The sequence below is a fragment of the Ascidiella aspersa genome, chromosome 3 (genome assembly GCF_963924565.1).
Source record: "Ascidiella aspersa chromosome 3, kaAscAspe10.2, whole genome shotgun sequence".
In the NCBI taxonomy this organism is placed as follows: domain Eukaryota; kingdom Metazoa; phylum Chordata; class Ascidiacea; order Phlebobranchia; family Ascidiidae; genus Ascidiella; species Ascidiella aspersa.
In genome coordinates, this window is record NC_139449.1 from 37,507,058 (window position 1) to 37,526,860 (window position 19,803).

Genomic DNA, 19,803 nt, shown 5'->3' on the forward strand with positions numbered 1-19,803 from the left:
TTGCACCAACAATGTAGGTCAAGGGTCACCAAACTAGGGACTGTGGGCCAGATCTGACCCGCCAGTTTAATTCCCCGGCCCGCGATATTTACACAGTGTTCCATGGCTCAAAAAGTTTGAAAAACACTTCTATAGATTACGTTGTAAATATGTGCGTGACCAAGTCTTGTGCAAGGGAATATTATTTCAACTGTTGTTGTTAGTGGAATTGTGCAGTCTAAGTCCGAATAAAACACGTCCATGTTCTCCACAAAATATAGGCGTATTTTTTTTAAATAAAAAACCTATTCTGCTTTAAGTATAAGAGATTTACACAAGAGTTTATTGCCCACTCTTTAATGAAAATTTCAAGACAGATTTAGACTAACCCAGGGGTTCTAAAACGTTTTTCACCGCGGACCCCTAAAATATTTTTCTGCCTTGCATGGACCACAGTAGGCAAAAAAAATTCAAAATGACGTCATAAACTGACGTCACAGTCAAATATAGACTTCATAAATCTGTTGATTTTGGTCAAAAACGTGAAATTGAAATGGATTCAAAATAGCCTACATTCAGTGCAAAACCGTTTTAATTTTAATCAAACTGTTTTCTTAAAAATATGTTGACTTCCTAAATATACTGTAATATTTCAAGTAGGTCTTCATGGACCCCATTAAACTAGTTCACAGACCCCCAAGGGGTCCATGGACCCCAGTTTAAGAACCCCCGGACTAACCCTTTTTATGGTATTGATTTGTTACCTTTTTGCAGCCAACTATTTATTGTCTCATAATGTAGTTTGGTTATAAGTCAAACTATTATATGTTATACTGACGAGCGTGTTATAATATTTTGGAAAAAATGGACAACGATTGTATAAAATGTCTTACACAGGGTGTGGACATTACGACTTTAAAGACTAACCAAAATTTAACCTTAAAAACGCATTTCTTGTGCTATAAAAATGTCCCCCCTAGTAAGTCTACATCGCGTTACCCTTTTGCAACCTAATATCAGTAAGCCACGACGCTCTGCAAACCACCATTTCAATTCCTATCGTGAATCACTTACTCCACATTTCCTCACGAAACGTTAATCTTTGACCTCGAGTAACCCGAGTTCCCCAAACCACGTGCACCTGCTGCGGTCACGCCTGAGTGCGTCAGGCGGCACGGTAAAGGTCATGAACTTAGGTGCGGGTTGTAGTGAATGGAAAAGGCATCCTAATGATATGGCGGCGCATATACGCAGGGCTTTGAGTTATAGGCTCGCGAAGTTTTCATTTTTGAAGCGGAACTGATTGATTCTTTTGTTTGTCTTGTTTGTGGAGGTTTTTGTTTGTTGGCATTCTTTGTTTGATGAGTTCAATTTATTGCCACAAATACAACTGTGACATAGGCGAGGCCCCAAAATTATTGACCAGCGGTCCTTAAATTAAACTCAACTAATCAGTGCTTTGCTTAGTAATTTATTGGTGCTTTCATTATTCTAGCGTGACTTGATATGCCACCCAGGTAGCCACGGATACAAAATTATTTTTCCACGATGTTTGTTTATAGACATTGACTGCAGTTGTAAGTTTTCGTTTTTTGGTCATCCCTTAACGTCAATTTTTACTGGACGAACGAACTAGAAAAATAAAAAAGAGTATATTAAATTTTTACGAATATATTAATTAATTATGATTTTGCTACAAATAAAACGTTTTTGTTTTGCTTATGACCTAGCTATACCAGTAACATTTGAATTTAAGGATGACTTTCCAGTTGCATATTTGTGAAACTAATTTTCTACTTTATTATTACATTGAACGATAACCTCAGGCTTCCTAAGATTACTTCTTTTCGCCGCTCATATTATTACGTAAATTTGTGACGTCATCTCTGAAATGTTTCATGCCTTCCGGTAACAAAAGCATTCTACTTTAACCCCTGCTAAAAACAGTTGTTTGATGGACACTAACTTTCCCGGCTGGCGAACACAAAAGTAGTTTTAATCAGACTGAACTCAATTTGTTAATGTGCGAGTGCGACAAAATATCACCGAAGATTGGAAGCCAATTACCGACTGAATCTTTAACGATACAGACTTGTACAACTACAAAAAACGAAACAGGTACATTGTTCATGGTACATTCAAGGCTGGTAAACAGTCAAGACCGACTATAGGGTACAAGAACTGTGTTAACGTACCGAAACAGGCAGGTTAAATGTAGATTAAAGTCAGACATTCAGTTTTGATAAAATATTTACCCAATCTTTTTATGAAAGAGAACGCGATGGGAAACCAATTCGGCTTCACAATCAAATCGGATATCGTCTCAAAATCTCCCACCGACAATAAAATGTAAAAACAAAACATTCTTGATTTCGTATCAGATAAAGACTCTTAATGATAGGATAGGATAGGATAATATTTTATTTGGAACGTCAAAAAACAAAAACAAAAAACAGCCATTTTATTAAAATTGTACAGAAATATAGTTTATCGTATGATTTAATTTATTCATTATCAGTTGCTGTACAAAGACAAACAAGTATAAAATACAACAAAATGTAGTTAAAATGTAAAATATAAATAAGGCCAGTACTATTAAATATTTCCGACTTTTTATAAAGTGTTTCATTTTGAAACGATATGGGAATTCCCCCTTAACCCACCTGTCCTGGTGTTTATTTACCCTGGAAGGCGGGGATTAAAAATAGCGCAAAGTTAGCAAGAGGTGGGGTTAGGGGGCGGGCTAACAAAGACAAGGGGCATGACTGGTGAGCTACTAGGGTTCTTAAACCGGGGTGTTGTGTTTGTGGAACGTGATCTGAACAGGTTCCCACATAGCGAACTTTTTATTTCAACATTACTGAGCGAAGCATTTTTGTTTGGGATACTTGAGTTGATAGCTAGGTAAGGGCAGACTGGGGCCTTAACCTTTGGGTTTTTTTGTGTGACAGAAAATTGTAAAAGCACCAAGAAAATTGTTAAAGTTTCGACCAGCTATTGGGGCAATCTTCTTCAGGGCAACATTATTGCTACTATAGGCAATAAAATATATGTATGTCAGACGAACGTTGGTACTTCAAGCATTAGGGTGTATTTTATTTTTATAGAAGTAAACAAATAATTTTTTTATTGGTTTGTTGATGGCTGCGCTCTGATTTTATTTATTTGTACTCTTACAGAAACTGGTGATGCCATTTGGCAAAAGAAAAAGTTGGTACTTCAATCAAATTTTGACGGAAAAACAATTTTACAATTGAAACAATGCCTGGCAGAAACAGTATATTCAGTAAAAGATAATGTTGTGATTTTTTTTATCCTGCTTTTGAAAAAAAAAAAAAAAACTTTTTACTTAAAAGCTTGAGAAGCGTAAACGCTTCGAACAACAATCAGTCAACAAGGTCAAAAACTTTTATCATAAATATTCACTTCGCCGTATAAATGAATGGCAACATTAGTTTATCTGTACAAAATAAATCTTGAAAATTATAAAAATATAAAAATACAAAATGAATAAATAAAATACATGCACGGCTAACATGGACAAAGACAAGCTGAGAAGCACTCTCATTAAACCTGAACCTAAAACTATCTAGATCAGTGGTTCTTAATCTAGGGCGTGTGAGGTTTACAAGGGGGCGCGAGAAATTTACAAACTCTGTATGAATTATGACAAAACATTAAGGCGAAGTGATATTTCCCTACTACTATTCCTCGAATTAAACATTTGGTATCCAAAAAACAGTTATATCATTCGCATTATTGCAACTTACCTGGAAATAAATTGCTGTTCTGCTTTAATGTTTTTTTTTAATTTGGATACAAGGTGGGGCACGAGTTTTGTTAAAATTGTGAAATGGGGAGCGTGTCTCAAAAAGTTTAAGAACCAGTGATCTAGATCCTTACATGTATGTTTTAATAAGCTCTTATAGGTTTTGGAGCATAATGGTTAGAGATTGTAGTAAGACGTAATAAGAATATAAAAGCCCATACAGCAATTTATTTCCTAGCAATTTATATACCTACTTCTGTATGGGCTTTGATATTCTTATTACGTCTTATAGGTTTGATATTTAGGTGAAGCCATCAAGCTACCACCATGCTTGAAGTTTTGTTTTCCAAATGTTTAGAATCAGTTGTCAAGACATCATTGACACCTTTCTACACCCGAGCTACGCCTATTTATCCATTCCGAGGCAGAACATGCCATTTTCACGCGCAAAAATTCTCCGTCAGTTTGTTTTGAAATTCCGTCACAAATCTGTCGACAATCTTCTTACAAATCCAGTTTTTGCACTTATATGGAATTTTGCGAACACTAACAACCAAAATAAATCTATTTCCGCGTAAGGCGACCAATGTCTTTCGTCACAATTTTGTTTCTGCGGCCACACCCAAGAATTTCACGAGCAAGATTTTTTAAGTTTGATTTTTGTGACATCTAAGCAATTTTAGGAACCGCAACTATTTCAACTTAGTATTGAAAAGTAAAAAGCTTTGCTTTACAATATTATTTTAGTTTATTTTGGTATTTTTAGATGCACATAGTTTATTAGTGTTTTAAATTTAAATACGCTCGTAACCGGTTGCGTTATGACGCAACAATACGCCTCAAACGTCACAGTTGTTTACCAAAACAAGGAATGTTTAAATTTGCGACAAATTTGTACTTTTTGGGGTGTGCTGGAGATTTTTTCTATTCATAGAATCGGCTTGTTACGGTCCACTGATTTCGCAACCGGTAAATCGTAAAAAACTGACATGACTCTTTTACCTGACCCCACGTTTGACCTTTACACCTTAACCCCACGTTTGGGTCATAACACGACCTACAGGAATTATTGCTGGATGAAATGATGTTAATAATAATGTACGGGTTTGGTTAAGTTAGGTTTTAGTAAATTAAACTAACAAAACGCTATTTGCGTTGAACTATAGTTTTAGGTTCTTTATTCGAAACCTTCACAAAAATGCCGCCTACTTTTGTATTGGCTTTCACATTCATTCTACGTTAAACTACAACCTCCAGTCATTATGCTACAAAGCCATCAACAAGGTAAAATTACGACAAAAAAGACTAAAATGAGTAAAGACCATATTATTGGTGTTGTTTATCCATAATTTTGTGAAAAAATAACGTATAAAGCTTCTGTAGCTAAATAATGAACCTCAAAGTCAAAAAGTCGGTAACACGCTTCTATACGCAATAACTGATGATAGTACGCACCAAAACGTCTTTATTATCGAGATTTTTATTCTTAATCAAGCTACAATACAGATCCGATCGGTACCAATGTTTTCACTGTTTGTCTAAATCAGAAGTTGGTGTTATTTAACCCGCGCCGTTTTTTCCTACATTTGTGTTTTCGCATCTGTTAGTCACTTCGGAAGTCTCACTGAATGACATTAATAACTACAGGTGTACTTTCACAAAATATTCCACCAATATTATTTTGTTTCTGAAAACGAGTCTGCAGTGAACATTCTGCAACTACCAAACCGTAAAATATGTGCATTGTGTGCATATAAAGAACTGTAGGCTCAGTTACTTCAGAAATTCAAGCATGACGTAATTTTTTTTACCATTGCCAATAAAATCAAAAAGGTGGTTAAAATAATAGATTTTTTGAAGATAGTGGCCAAATCTTGTAACACAAGAGCAAGTTAAACGCAAACTTTGTCGCGTTTGCACCCAAATAGTAAATTTAATTGTTGGTTCCAAGAAAAATAATCTTTATCAGTTTTCCCTAACCTATAATATTCTCTGGCCTATAAAATAATATATCCTGCCTTTGTTGAGAAACGACGTAGGCAATGTTTTTTTTAAGTTTGGTGAGACAGGTGCTAATTTATATATGAACTGGTGAGACTATGCGCGTTATTTGGTTAATTTGAAAACTATTCATTATTTAGTTATTTTCACACTTTATTAAAAAAGGGTTCTGTAGCATTGTTGGGCTTGACGCAACTAAATGCCTTGCCTTGGTGAAGTGACGTTCCATAAAGCCAGGTAGCAAATTCCACTACGGCTGTGCAAATAGGAGGCGGCCTAGACGCGAGGCGGATCCTTTTCACGACGATTTAATTGCAACGCGATAAACGTCGGGCGACCATTGTGACCGAACAGAGCAAACTTGCAAGCACGTCAAAGCGACGCCGAAATAACTCGTTTTTTCAAGTTTTTACCGCGTCAAACGCGACAATACTTTTGTGGCGTAATCCCCCTTTTTTTCAATCCGCGCACCGCGCGTAGGTGTTGCGTGGCGTGACGTAACAGTAGGCTGGAAGTTACTTTTAGAACGAAGTGGCTCGCGCGTTGATATAAAAGCAACGGACGAAGCTGGGTTTTATCACAAACGAGTAAGTTCTACTCTGCACTGAGCCAACAAAATTATTGGTATTTCTACAGCAGCTGGTGCTACGCAAAGACGAAGCAAAATGGTAAGAAGCAAAAATCGCATTTTGTTTTATATTAAAAATTAAGGGTTAAAAATAAATAAAGGGGAATTTCAAAATGTTACCGGCTTCTGAATGGCCTTATCTAGTCTGACTACTTTTTAGGTATACTATGTACGGATGTGTAACGCAGCTTGATAACGAACTTGTATCATCATCAGTTAATGTTCTTGCATTCCACCTTTTATGTTTAAGGGTTAAATACATTTCAATCACTTTTTCGTTTTCATTGTGACTTGGCCTATCTTATGATGTTATGTGAATTCGTGAGCTAGGGGTCGCGTAGTGTTTTGTGCCAATTGAAGGGGTCGCGATTCATAAAAGGTTTAGATCTGCCATTAATAGCATCGGAAGGCGAAACTTTATGAATCTATTTTTTCTCGATTTTTAAGCGTCTTGATAAGTCACTTTGTGTACAAGTTGAGTACAATAAATCAATATTTTCGGTGTCGAGTTGATTGTGTTTTTCATTGTATTTATAGTTGCAATACAGCACCCCACTGAAATCACAGTAGGGGTGCCGAAATCTATTTATTATTTCTGGGCTGTGCCGTACGGCGTGCGCTATAAAAAGGTGGGAAAATTGAAAAAAAAATAACCTAAATATATTCGTTTTAAAATATAGAAAATTTGTTTGAAAATTAGGCTTTTTTTATTTATATTTTGTTTTGCATTTTAATTATTATGCTCAGTATTGGTAAGAGGCGTAGCCAGTCCATTTTGCGCTTTACATTACCATAATATACCTTACTTTTATTTTGGTATTTGTAAGCCTCATTTTGGCATTTGTAAGCCTCATTTTGGCTCCCTCTACCCTGGCGCCCCCTAGCTTCGCCTCTGGTATTGATGCAGCTTTTTTTTCCCAGAAACTCCTACTTTCGGTCGCGGCTCTTTTTCTTATTCTGGCTTCCATCGAATCGACTTGGGCCAAAAACGACAAGGTACGTTGCAAGATTTATCTGACTATTCACGGGTGTGTGGTAAGGACAGTGTTCGTTCTTAGGTGTACAACTGCAAAAGTGCGCAGCCACACACGACATATTACGCAGTAAAATTTTCACCTTTTTACGTGATTTCTGTGCAGTAGGTTTAGATAGATAGGTTTATTGTTTGGGAAGCAGGTTTCCAGGGAGCAGCGAAAGATCGTTAGGTCATCAAAGACAGCCGCTCCCTGATCGCAATTATCATCAGAATACATGTACAGGTATACGTTTAAGAGTAAAGATGCACCTATGGGGACAATAGCCCTCGCAAATAGACAAAATCATCTTCAGCTAGTAGTACACCAAGTCTCGATTGTGGACTAGGTGCATCAGCTCGTATCCCATCTTTATGAATTAGACTTTTTATCAATTTAACCCAAATAATGGGATGCTGCTCCGCGCGACCGCTGTGTTTTTAAATCCATAATCGTATTTGAACCCGATCAGAGTTGCGCATTTAAGTTTCTTGAGAATATTTGTTTTATGACGTCACGCTTTGTGACGTCATCTCTAAAATTTTCACGACTCGCCCCCATACAAGAAACATTGATCTGCCGCGGGCCCCTGCGCTAACTCAGCCTTTAAATATTCTGCGCACTAAAAAAATAATATTTGCTCAGTGAGAAATGTTGTTGAGGGGAACACCGGCTAAAGATGTCCTATCGGAGCCTATACCCTATGCTAAGTGCTACTCGTCCGATGTTAGGGTGTTGTCGGTTTCTAAACGAAGCCAATTTAATACAGGGATTTGATTGCGATCAAACTAACTTTGTGCTTTTTAAATACGCTCGTAACCGGTTGCGCTGTGACGCAACAATACGCCTGAAACGTCACAGTTGATTACCAAAACAAGGAATGTTTAAATTTGCGACAAATTCGTACTTTTTTCGGGTGTGCTGGGGATTTAAGCTTTGTGCTTTCTTACTTGAAAGGTAAATTTAAGAAAAATTACTTGGTATACAACTATAAGTAACCACACATTTCAACGCTTAAATAAATTACAGACAACCTGGATAAAAATGCAATTAAAGCTTTATTTTTTATATTTTGTATGTTTAGGAATAGTAATGACGTTATTTGGTATTGAATCGGCCACAATATTGCTTATGGTTAAGCATTTTAGTTTACACCAATTGGTAATCTACTGTATTTCTCGATATTTTGCCTTGTAAAGTAGAATTTCTGTTTTAAATCACAAAGATTAAACTAAGTATAGAACTTAGTCAGATTGTTTCTGTATGATAAAATCATTTCGTTTCTGTACGACAAATACGCTTTGCTCCTATGAGCATCATCAGTATCTTAATTCGAATGTTTTCAATATATTTATCATGTAACATCCAAACAAACTGATTTTCGGCTGTACTTAGTATCTTTATCATAATCGGTGTGCAACCAGAATCGTTTTCTTTTACGATTTGGGTTCAGGCAGATTCTGTTGTTCGAAAGAAAATTCTAATTATTTAAGTCACAAATCAGAAATTCCTATATTAAATTAGCATCTGATGGGCCCTGATAACACCCTATCCCACTGCATCGGAACAGTGCCTAATTACAACTTGCCATCGGGTATCAGCTTAAAACCGATAATAGGCTATCTGTACATTCTCAGTCCGGACCTTTGGCGCATTTCGTCGTTAAACCAATATTTGTTTGAGCTTCCCAGCAGCAATTTTATTACTTCTAAGAAATTCAGTTGCAATTTTATGTTGAAGGGTCGCTTTGTAAATAAAAACAAATTTTGTACAGCTAAGGTTAAACTTATGGACAGCAAATAATTGAATAGTTCAGCTTAGGGATGTCCGATCGCATATCGGGACCAATACCTGATGCCAGGTTTATTATCGTTGGGCATCCGATACTAGGGTGGTATCGGTGAAGATCGATAGGAAATTTAGTCATGAATTGAATCCAACAAAGATGATTCCTGCCTTGAAATATAATAGATTTAAAACAGTAGTGATAAACAACTGGTAAACAATTTGACACCCAAAGCAAACATGGTAAGAATATCTCCAATTCAATTATTTTGATTGTTTGAGCATATTATTGACGTTAAGTATATTATTGACGTAATTTAGCATCGGGATTGCTATATTGCTATACTTTTTGTCCAAAATATCTGGTATCGGTATTAAAATAAAATGGCAAAAAACGGACATCCATAGTTTAACTTAAAGAATGATAGACAAAAATATAGATTCGAACAAAAATATCAACAACAAAAATGTTTTACTCAAAGTAACACGCAATAAAAATCGTATAATTAAAATATTCAAAACATACAAAAATAACATTTCGCATAAGTTTTGGTCGTAACGTTAAAACGGACAGATAAAGAATAAGATTAAAAAACAGGTTTAAAAACAACTATCAGATACTTAACAAATCTCAAACCTTAAATGACAGGTAACAAAAAATAATGTAAAGTTCAGATTTAACTATGGCAAACTTTGGGGCGATAGAATCAGCTACTAAATCCTACTTGTTCCTCATTTCACCATAGTTCCAATTGTAAAAGAACACAATAAAACGTGGATTCAATGTGACCGACCGCGTTGTGTAGACTTAGCAATTGGGTCTGCAATCCCAACATGTTGCAACTATATTTTATGACCGACGTCTAAAGGACCTGGACTTCAATTTAAAAAAGGCATAACGCAACTTCTTTATAGTCATCACCATAACACCTTAAAAGAAACACTGGTCATCACTCTAACGCCCAAATTAAGGACGACTAGAGCAACTATATTATTTTTATAAATAACAATCCTTCTCAATTCAGGATTATTTAAATAGATTTGGTGCAACAAATTTAGCTTAATTTTGTTTCCATGTCAGCAACCAGTGAAAATGGTTTACAGTGTAACACATTGTTTGCAGCTCAAGGATATTCCCTTCGATACAGTGGTGACAAAAGAGATGTGTGACAATGCGACATTCGCAGAACTGAAAGTCTGCAAGCTTTTTAAGAAAGGAAAGTCAGCGGCGGTCGAGAATATGATCAAGCCCTACCTTTACCTTTTTACGCGGAGCAACGAAACCAGAAGGAACGAAAACGAAAACAACGGAAATAACGGAAATAACGGAAACAACGGAAATAACGGAAATAACGGAAATAACGGAAATAACAAAAAAGTGAAAAGAAATTCTGATCAAGACCAGTCACTTTTCCAAGGTAAAAAAACTTTTTATATCTTATTGCAATTTTATTTCAAGATTTTGCTCTTTTGGGGGGTTCATTTTAAGCTGAGTTGAAATAAAGATTTTTATTTTAAAGGGATTTTGCGTAATATTTCGAATGTTTCTAACTGTTAGTAATTTCGTACAGATTTCTCGAGTTTGCCTGGGCGTCGCGTGGCGCGTGAAGCGACGAACGTGCGGCGCAGCGACACGCGACAAGCGGCAATGCGTCGCGAACGGAGATCGGTGGGAGTTGACGTTTGCCATTTAAGCTGGTCGTTCGTTGCTATTACTCATGCTTACGGATATTACAACCCGACCAAAATATACGAAATTGTCCAACTTCTAGGTAAGTAAAGCAATTAAATTCAAGTCAAGTCATTTTTAAAATAACTTCAATCCAAGTCACGTCTTTTGAATAAATAAAAGTCTTATTCAAGTTATTAAAACAATGCCGACTCCGACTCCGGATCAGTTGATGTCAGGGCTGCGGAGACAAAGTCAGGCTCGGCGGAGTCGGCTTATTTTGTTGGAGTCGGACTCGGGACTCGAGTAAAACCACGTACCACTACCCCAGTCCTGCGTCCGACGTGCGCATGCGCAGTGCCAAATTTTTTAGCTGATATGGCCGCCTACTGTAAAATATATAGTTAGCATGTAGTGGAATATTTTCCAACTACGTATGGTGGTTGGATACACCCTATGAATGGAATTATGTATGATCACATTTCTTAGTTACATAAATTGGTGAAATACAGGTTTTAGAATAGGAGCGGGACTCGTTACTCGACCAAATGATTCGCACTCGTGGCTTATTTTAACCGACTCCACATCCCTGTTTAACGAAAACATTCCTAATGTCCTTTTGTTTTCTTGCAGAAGACGATCTTCACCAGTTCTTCGGGATTGACAGCAATTGTGGTAGCGGTTGGACCGGCGTGCTTGAATGCGCAAAACGCGACATGGTTTTCCTAACCTTGGTATTTTACGATGACGATTCTGTGGGCATGGAATATGTCCAATTTCCTGCCATTTGCATCTCTTTATTCTTGAACACTTAGTGGCACCTTTCGTTAGATACTCAATAACCTTAAACCGTATTGCAATGGTGGCTTTATACTGCGGCCTTACAATTATCTTTCGTACAACCATAAAAGAAACTTCTTTGTTCAAAATTTATGCCATTTATAGATCACAATGTTTGTAGATTGTAGTTAAATGTAGAATGAATATCAAAGCCCATATAGAAGTGAGTTACCTTTTTTTAAACGTGAGCAACATTTTTTTTAATTTTTTGGGGCTTTCATATCCATTCTACGATGCATATTTTACTTTCTAATTGAAAGCCCTTTAAAACATTTTTCACGTATCAAGTTCAAAATAGCATTTAATGTATATTTGAAAGGTCATGGACGTGTAATGTTTCCTTCACAATTGGACTTATCAATTAACAGTTTTACCCTTTTTTTGGGGGGGAGGGGCATGTTAAATATATAGATGGCTTCACAAAGTAACGTCGCTATGTAAAAACAATTAATCTTGCGAAATCGTGCGCAAATATGCAGCTGAATTTTTTGTCAAATAAAAAAAGTTTAAATTTCCAAAACTTTCGATTTATAAGGGTAGATGAGGTGCAGTTAACGAGGTTCGTATATTGATTAACATAACGGCCTTTTTAGGGCAATCTACTAGAAATTGCACATTATAAACTTCATGAGACGCACGGGCTGGCATGCTTTTGTATGTATACCACATTTAAGTTAATTTCGTGGAAAAAATGCGAAGTAAAAGGATAGAGGTTTGCCTTAATAAATTGCATTTACAGAGTATAGAAGTATACAAAAATAATATATTCAAGGGGAAAATGGCCTGGTGCCCCTGGATCCGCCCCTTTAACTAGTTATTGCGTTCATTGCTCAAATAAATCGCCTGAAAATGTTTTATAGTCGGTAGCCGTATCTTCATCCTAGACCAGTGGTTCTCTACCTTTTTCTTTCGTAACCCATTTACGTCTTTTTATGAAAAAAAAAATGTACCATAGGTTTAGAACAAAATACAGCAGAATATATTTCAAAACAGATTCTTTATTCAACCGTGCATTAATGAGGTAATAGCGGCTGAACAATAAATTTACATTCCTTTTTAATTCCTCGCCAAAAAGTCATTATTTCTGTAAAATTAAATATAGTGACACAAATGAAACCAAATCTAGCTTTTTTAAATTGGTCTGTGGCCCACCTCAAATGTTCTTATGGCCCACTGGTTGAGAACCGCTGTCCTTGGCGCATTCGTCAGAAAATCGCCGCTTTTTGTCTCAGCTTTGTTAATTATCATGCAAAAAACAAAAAAAACGCTTTCGAACAGCTGTGTTCGTTAACGACAGAGCATAAAAATTTAGTTTTGGAAACAACTTTTTAACTGTATTATCTTTTTATTAAAGACAAAGTCAATGAATGAACTTTTAAACCAAAATAAGTCTTTCCTTTCATTTTTTTGTTTACAAACATCTATAGAAGGGGCCAGTAATAATTGATTAGGATCCAGTGCCTTAATAAATAAAGACAACCAATTATAAATTGTGACACCTTCCAGATCGTTGTAATACAAAATAGACTGAAAACTGAACGACACTTCTATAAAGCTTATTGCGGTTTTTGTTAAATAGGTATAGTTAAGAAAGTTTGCAGGCAACTTTTATATGCTTATAGTTATTTATATCCTTATAGAAAAATACAGTTGTAAGAGTTGAGTAAAAATCAGATTCGTCAAATTTATAAATATCCCTCGGCGGCACACCTGTATTACAAATGTCACCGCAGTGTGCCGAGGAACCCCGGTTAAGAACCACTGTCCTAGACCTATAAGTCGCCTACTTAAGGTAGAATGAAACTCAACGCTGTGTGGCATTTATAGAGGAGCGTTTTTAATAATGCTGTGTTTTATAATTTAAAATATAGACTTGAGCAACATATCGAAATACTCTTTAACAAGTCCAGCGTTTTAATGGCACAAAACGTACGCTTAATGACTTTATGGAAAGGTTATATTTGCATGAAACGAATAGTGAATGCTATCAAACGGTGCAGTGAAAGAAAAACTTGCAACAATAGACATTTTTTATTTCACCAATTGACCCCGCCACAATTGATAACATTAAACTAAGCTGTAAAAAATCAGGCAAAAAATCGCTCCTATAACCACACAAGAAGATTTTTTACACCACCACAATAGATGAGGTTTTTTGCTCCTATAGTTACAACGTTTCTCTTGTAACCGCCTACTTTTATTGTTTAAAATGTCAAACTTGTTATAGAAGCATTTGGTTTTCCGAATGCGCATTGTATCAGAAGGAGCACTTCATTTTATTGTCGCCGATGCTTGTGCTTGTATTATCGCTTGCCATTTTAAAATTGTGTTATCGCTGTTTTGAAATCAAATTTTCGATTTTACGCAATTTAAATTTGAAAATCATCTTATGTTTGCTGTAAATCCTTATAGAAGTACTTAAACTTTTTCAAACACAGCCCCCAAAATTTGTTTAGGTTAGCTAGGACAAGGTTCAGCATGTAGTCTTTAAATTGGAATAAAAAAAAATAGACGAAAAAAATGGCTATTTTTGGTCCAACAAATCTCAATTTTAAATGAGAGTCTAAATACTTTCAAATAGAAGGTACCAATCATTGATTTTTTCTATAAAAATTTTTATTTTTAGTTTTCCATTTTTGAAATTACACGCCAAGTTTACAGTTAGTCATTCATGGACACATAAAAATCATCCCCACGTAACCCCTTGGCCGCAGTTTAAAACCCTTGACTCACAGTATATTAACTTCTACACAACGGCATAAGTTTGATGTGCCCCTGCCAATTGTATGTCTTTATCACCAACTTGAATATTCACTGTCGAGACCAACTCGTCATGTTAAATAAACTCATCTCAATAACAACGTCTGGTTGGAAATTTAAAAATTTAAACAGAAGGAAAACGTTTAGACACTTATCCTGTCCCGCGAAAACTCCGAAAGTAGCATTTTGAAAAGCTTTTGGGTAAACCGACAAGGATAACAGCACGGAGTTAGCCTCTAGAAAGTCTGGCATTCTTTTTAACTGATTTCGATGAATAAGACAAATCCTTAGTTTAAATAAGATTTATTCACATTTTCACAAAAGTTTAGATTTACATAATTCGAGTGTGTGTTTTTTTTAGATTATCGATAAATGTAATTAAATTTACAAACGTATAAATCTATTCGTGTATTCCAAATATAAAACTTCTCCATTCCAGCTTTGACGAATGCGACCCATGTGCAATAAAACTTGGCTTTGAAGTTATTTGTTGGAAAAGGCGAATGACCGTGCTTGTATCAAAAGGGATTTTGTAGCACAGATTGAATGGGCAAATAAAAAGTTACAGCATTTTGTTGAGCTGCTGTTAAAGTGAAAGGTTTGCAGACAATTCTGCTGCAATTTCACTTGAATGGAATGTAAAGCCACATTTCTTTACAACAGTTTTAATTCAACATTGCGACACAAAATTTTGTGGATTTTATTTCGCTGGCTCGATTTTTAAAAGGTTGCCTCAAAGTCAATTATTTTAAACTTTTAATGTTGTGGTTTCGAAGAGTCGTAACTGACTGTATTTTTTAAAGCTTTCATATAAACCAATATAAAGCAAGAAGATAAAAAGAATTCTCGTGGTATTCAAGTAACTTTTATGATCACAAACAGAGAGTAGTAAATTGAATTGAATTTATAGTGGGTTTATTCAGAAGTTAAGTGGATGTTTTGCTACTTTTTTGGGGGGGGGCCAAAAAGTAAACTTATTTGTTTAGCTTATATCATTGTATTAACTGCCGTAACGAACACAAATAACAATGTCATCAAACCGTTTTGAGAAGAGATCGAACTAACACAAAAAGCAACATAGCTGCAAGGGACTGATGTCCTGTATTCCACCTCTACCATAAATCGCCAGGCCTCTATTCTGTATAATCGCGATTTGCGCGTTTTGACCGTTTTTGTTTTGACCGTTTTTTTTGACCGTTTTTACCCAGGGGTCGGCAACCTACGGCCCGCCGAGGTAATTCATCCGGCCCGCCGCCTCTTTGACAAATTAAAGACACTATTTCACATACTTTTTGACTATTTTAACGATATAAGTGCGAAAAATTTTCGCGCTTCGCGCCAATGATCTTTCTGCGTCCGTTTTGTTTTTGTTATGATGCTGTCTTTTCAACTAGATCAGCAATTCTTTACCGTTGCCCGGTGGACAGCTGCCAAAGTGCGTCGCGGAAAAACAGAAAACTTATGTAAAAATATTGGACATATTTTTCTTTAACATTTTTTTTTAATTTTCGCAATGTAATAAATACTTGCAAGAATTTAAAAGAAATGCCGGTATACTAAAAACAAAATCGCGCTCGCTTTGCTCGCTAGTTGTGTCTTCACTTAAACACGTTTATAAACACTAAGCTAGATTAACTTTAAATGTTATCGCGTTCCCAAAAGTAGTTTTATTACACTTTTCATTAGTAGTATGGATGACGACGTGTGAAATCGAATTTTGAACCAAACAAACGGACTCCTTAAATTTAAATAAACAAGTTTTAAGTGTAAAAAAGGTCCGAGGCCCGCCTGATGCACAGTTGTTCTAAAATGTTAATAACACAATTCCTAGTTATTATTTTGTGCGGCCCGCAGAGACGTTTCTGAGTTTGGTTTTGGCCCGCGACTAGAAAATGGTTGCCGACCCCTGGTCTAACCGGTGGGGATTCAGCCTAAGTTTTAACTTTCCACAAAACCGCACCAAGAATTTTCACTGATGATGACAAGAGCAATTAACAACACGCTTGTGAACATCGAAAAATGGTATTTTTCGTAAAATCTACAAATTTATTTTTATTAAAAAAAAACTTGTAAAAAAAAAAAACCAAAAAAAAAACCTTGTCAACACATTCTTATCGTTTATTTCTCGATTTCGAACATAAAAATAGAAACTGATAGATTTATTCTAGGCTAAAACAAGAAGTAAAGAAATAGAAACTCGTTTTTCTACCCACAGCAGTGGTCCTGAACTGTTCTGTCTGCGTAGCACCTAGCGGATATTTAGTCTACTGTGACTGGGACCCTTTAAAAAAAAATAAGAAATTCCTTTAAAGCAAAAAAAAATTAACTTAAAAAATTACCCCATTGGCTAACCACACATTTTATATCATAGGTTTATTCAGCGTGAGAAAGCAAATCAGTAGCTACATTACTATTACACTTTGGTATTTCCACTGATCTTTATGAAGAGAGCAGTTGGTATTTTCTCCTAAACCCACTACAGTATTTAATTTCAGTGCAAATGCCACAGCCCACAAGTGTAATACCATTGCAGCTACCTAAGGCTATATTCTTTTATTCTGACGTTAAATAGACCTATAATCTGAAATGTGCGCCTTTTATGGAGACCTGTGCCTAAACTCCACATAGACTTTTTATGTACTTTACCGGTTACGTCATTTAGTATTAAGCTTTCTATTTTTATTATGAAGAAAACTAGTCTTTTTAGTTTGATTTGCTAAAGTAAGCTAAACAAATTTAGTGTTCCATAGTTATAAAAATGTTTCGCAAAATTTTGAAGACTCCAAAAAGCCCTGAAAACAGATTCACATGACGCAATATGCTTTTTGAAACATAAATAACTCAACAAAAGGTGTTCCCTTCAGTTTTTACATCGGGGATTCCCCGAGCATCGCGCAAAATTTATTTCGCCAAGGGGGATTTTTCTTGTGGATCAAAACAACATGAAAGCTTGGTTTTGTCTTGTGACTGAAAAAAAGGGAACTAGTTTAAATGGACCACTTCAGTTGCTTGCCTTGTGCCAATACGTGCTTTACCTTTGTGCATTTATGCCAACTACGTTTAGCAGTTAATAACACCTAAATAAAAACTAGTTTTATGCTGAAAATGTAGTCTTTCAGATACAGTAGTATTAGAGTTTTGTTTAAAATTGTCACAATAATTATTAGTTTGGCATCTTACAAGGGTAAATTTTTGGTTAAAGTATGTTTAAAGCATTTTAAAATATTGTAAAATGATTACAAGTCATAAATGGTTATTTTTTTCAAGTTAGTTTGTTGTTAGGTAACCTGTTGTTATGCAATGCTATTATTAAATTATATGATGTAGTGTGTTGAAAATCAATAAACATACATGAAGAAAGATTGGCAATTCGGATTATGTGTGGGGTAGAGGTTTAGGCCAGTATAGAAAGTAAGGCAGCCACAATTTATTTTTTAACAGCCTAGACTTGCATTCTTAAAAATGAATATGCACCCGATTTTGCCATACTTTATAGCAGCAGGGTTTATTTTTTACCTTAGTTGCACCTAGTCACCCAGATTTAAATTTTGCCGTACACTCTCGTAGAGATCTAACAAAATTTTCAGATGGAGGTTTAGGCACCTTAAAATCATGCGGCCGGGATATATAGTTACTTCTAAAGCTTTAGAAAATCAAAATAGCTGTAAATGCAACTGAATGGGGGGTTTATCCAGGCCTATCTCTCTGATCTGGAACATTTTTAAGATGTTTTTTGCTTCGCAGCTTTTTAGTTTTTATTTAATTATTTTTTGCAATTATTATTTTCTGATATATAAAAGATTTTCACTACACCGCCAGTCAAGACACACAATATTGTCCTTGGATTATTTGTGTCCGTTAAAATGGAAGTTCTTGAAAGCGGAGAAAAAGAAACAAAGTATTTTCCCCATAATTTTGTATATTAAGTGTTGTCCACGTCAGCTTTAGAGCTGATTTACAAGGTTGCCATGAAATATTAAAATGTTTGAATGTCTTTGTGTTGATTTACATATTGAAAGGTTTTTTTTTTAAAGTCTCAGATTAGTCTTTGAATTTATTTTGTGTCCAGCTTAAAAAGTGTCGTTAAAATAACATATATACAAAACAAAAATTTCTATTTAAGCCGACCTGGCATTTATACTGTTTTGTTTGTTTAATTATATTGAAAAATTGTTGAGTGATCCAACAAGTCCAGGATGGTGCTTGTTTAACTTATAATTTTTTTTTTAATTCTACCATTTTTATAGAATTGAAGACATGCAAGAAAGTTGTTCCATGCTAGAGCTTGAAGGTATTTAATTTAAAAGTTATATTAATATAAAGTTGAAACTACTCTGGTACAAAGCAGGTGCTTTAGAACAGGGGTCCCCAAACTATGGCCCTAGGGTCAATGAATGTGGTCTGTGGCATAAAAATGAAGGTAAATACAGTTGAAAAGTTGCCGATTCAAACTAAATGTTAAAAATTTAAATATTTTACTGTGATTTGTCAATGCTTGCTACAGTTTGTAATTTATAGTTGCTTTATATTCTTTTGACAAAAAAATTGTATTTTTAAAAATTGTATTTTTTCCGTAATTGTAAATTCTTGCAATTATCAGGCCTTTTGAAACAGTTTGGATCACTTCTCTAAATGGACTGATGACAACTTTTGGCTCTTAAGTACTGTCATTAAAAATGGTTTATTTTAGATAATGTTTAAATAGATAAACTACGCACCTGAGTAATTCAGCATTTAAATTCAACATATTCTATTTATTTAATTCCAACATCTCCTATTTATGTAAAATTATATTGTTTTAGTTTTAAAGTCTGACTCCGGCCAAAAAATTGGACCGGAGTCCGCCTTCGGCCAAATTTGCGAATTCATCGAGTCCTTAGTCCAGCCTACAACCTGTATTCCACCCATTTAGGTTATTGAAGTATGGTAGATATTCAGTATTCCATTCATAGAGGTGTCCTATAGCCTAATTTATCCACCCACAATACATGGTAGGAACTCATTCCACCATTTGCTATTCAACATCATTTTTTGAAGCCATATCAGTTTCAATTCACATGTGCACGTCAAACTCGGGACTCTGGGTGTTGTACGTGGTCTTACGCGAGTCCTAAGTCCAACTCAGGCAAAAAAACTGACTGCCTTGATTCCTGAGCCCAAATCCCATATCTGCACACTGAGCGCCTGGGAAATTTCAACATTCTAACATTTTCATTCTCCTTATTTTTAGATGGCGTCAAACAGCCTTTGTGTGATGTCCAGAAATCACTGGGCTTGGGAGTCAACAAGAGGTTTTTTCAAGCTTGTAAAAGTTGTTATGAGCTTTGTCCGCCAATAATTATACAACTTGGTGAGTATT

The 19,803-nt window shown here is 35.5% G+C and overlaps 2 protein-coding genes across 3 annotated transcripts in view; both read left to right on the forward strand.

Moving 5' to 3' along the window:
• Positions 1-6,339: 6,339 nt before the first annotated feature.
• Positions 6,340-13,202, forward strand: LOC146162835 (uncharacterized). The gene is made up of 5 exons (XM_083385564.1): positions 6,340-6,417; positions 7,299-7,373; positions 10,299-10,593; positions 10,747-10,947; positions 11,478-13,202. Exons 1-5 carry the CDS (start codon positions 6,415-6,417, stop codon positions 11,657-11,659), a joined length of 756 nt encoding a protein of 251 aa, XP_083241690.1. The 5' UTR covers positions 6,340-6,414; the 3' UTR covers positions 11,660-13,202.
• Positions 13,203-18,194: 4,992 nt separating this feature from the next.
• Positions 18,195-19,803, forward strand: part of LOC146162836 (3'-5' exoribonuclease HELZ2-like) — a 57,587-nt gene continuing 55,978 nt past the window's right edge. For both annotated transcript variants that reach the window (XR_014494730.1, XM_083385917.1), the window contains exons 1-3: positions 18,195-18,342; positions 18,692-18,735; positions 19,675-19,794. Coding sequence is in view for 1 of the 2 variants with exons in the window: in XM_083385917.1 (XP_083242043.1) it covers positions 18,308-18,342; positions 18,692-18,735; positions 19,675-19,794 (199 nt within the window). In the remaining variant the exon portion in view is untranslated. The remainder of the gene's footprint in view (positions 18,343-18,691; positions 18,736-19,674; positions 19,795-19,803) is intronic.

What these genes read in the sequence shown, in the direction of transcription:
- LOC146162835 (XM_083385564.1), top strand. An exon ending in AGACCAGTCACTTTTCCAAG is followed by an intron (nt 10,594 to 10,746) that starts GTAAAAAAACTT and finishes AATTTCGTACAG; the next exon opens with ATTTCTCGAGTTTGCCTGGG. An exon ending in CGAAATTGTCCAACTTCTAG is followed by an intron (nt 10,948 to 11,477) that starts GTAAGTAAAGCA and finishes GTTTTCTTGCAG; the next exon opens with AAGACGATCTTCACCAGTTC.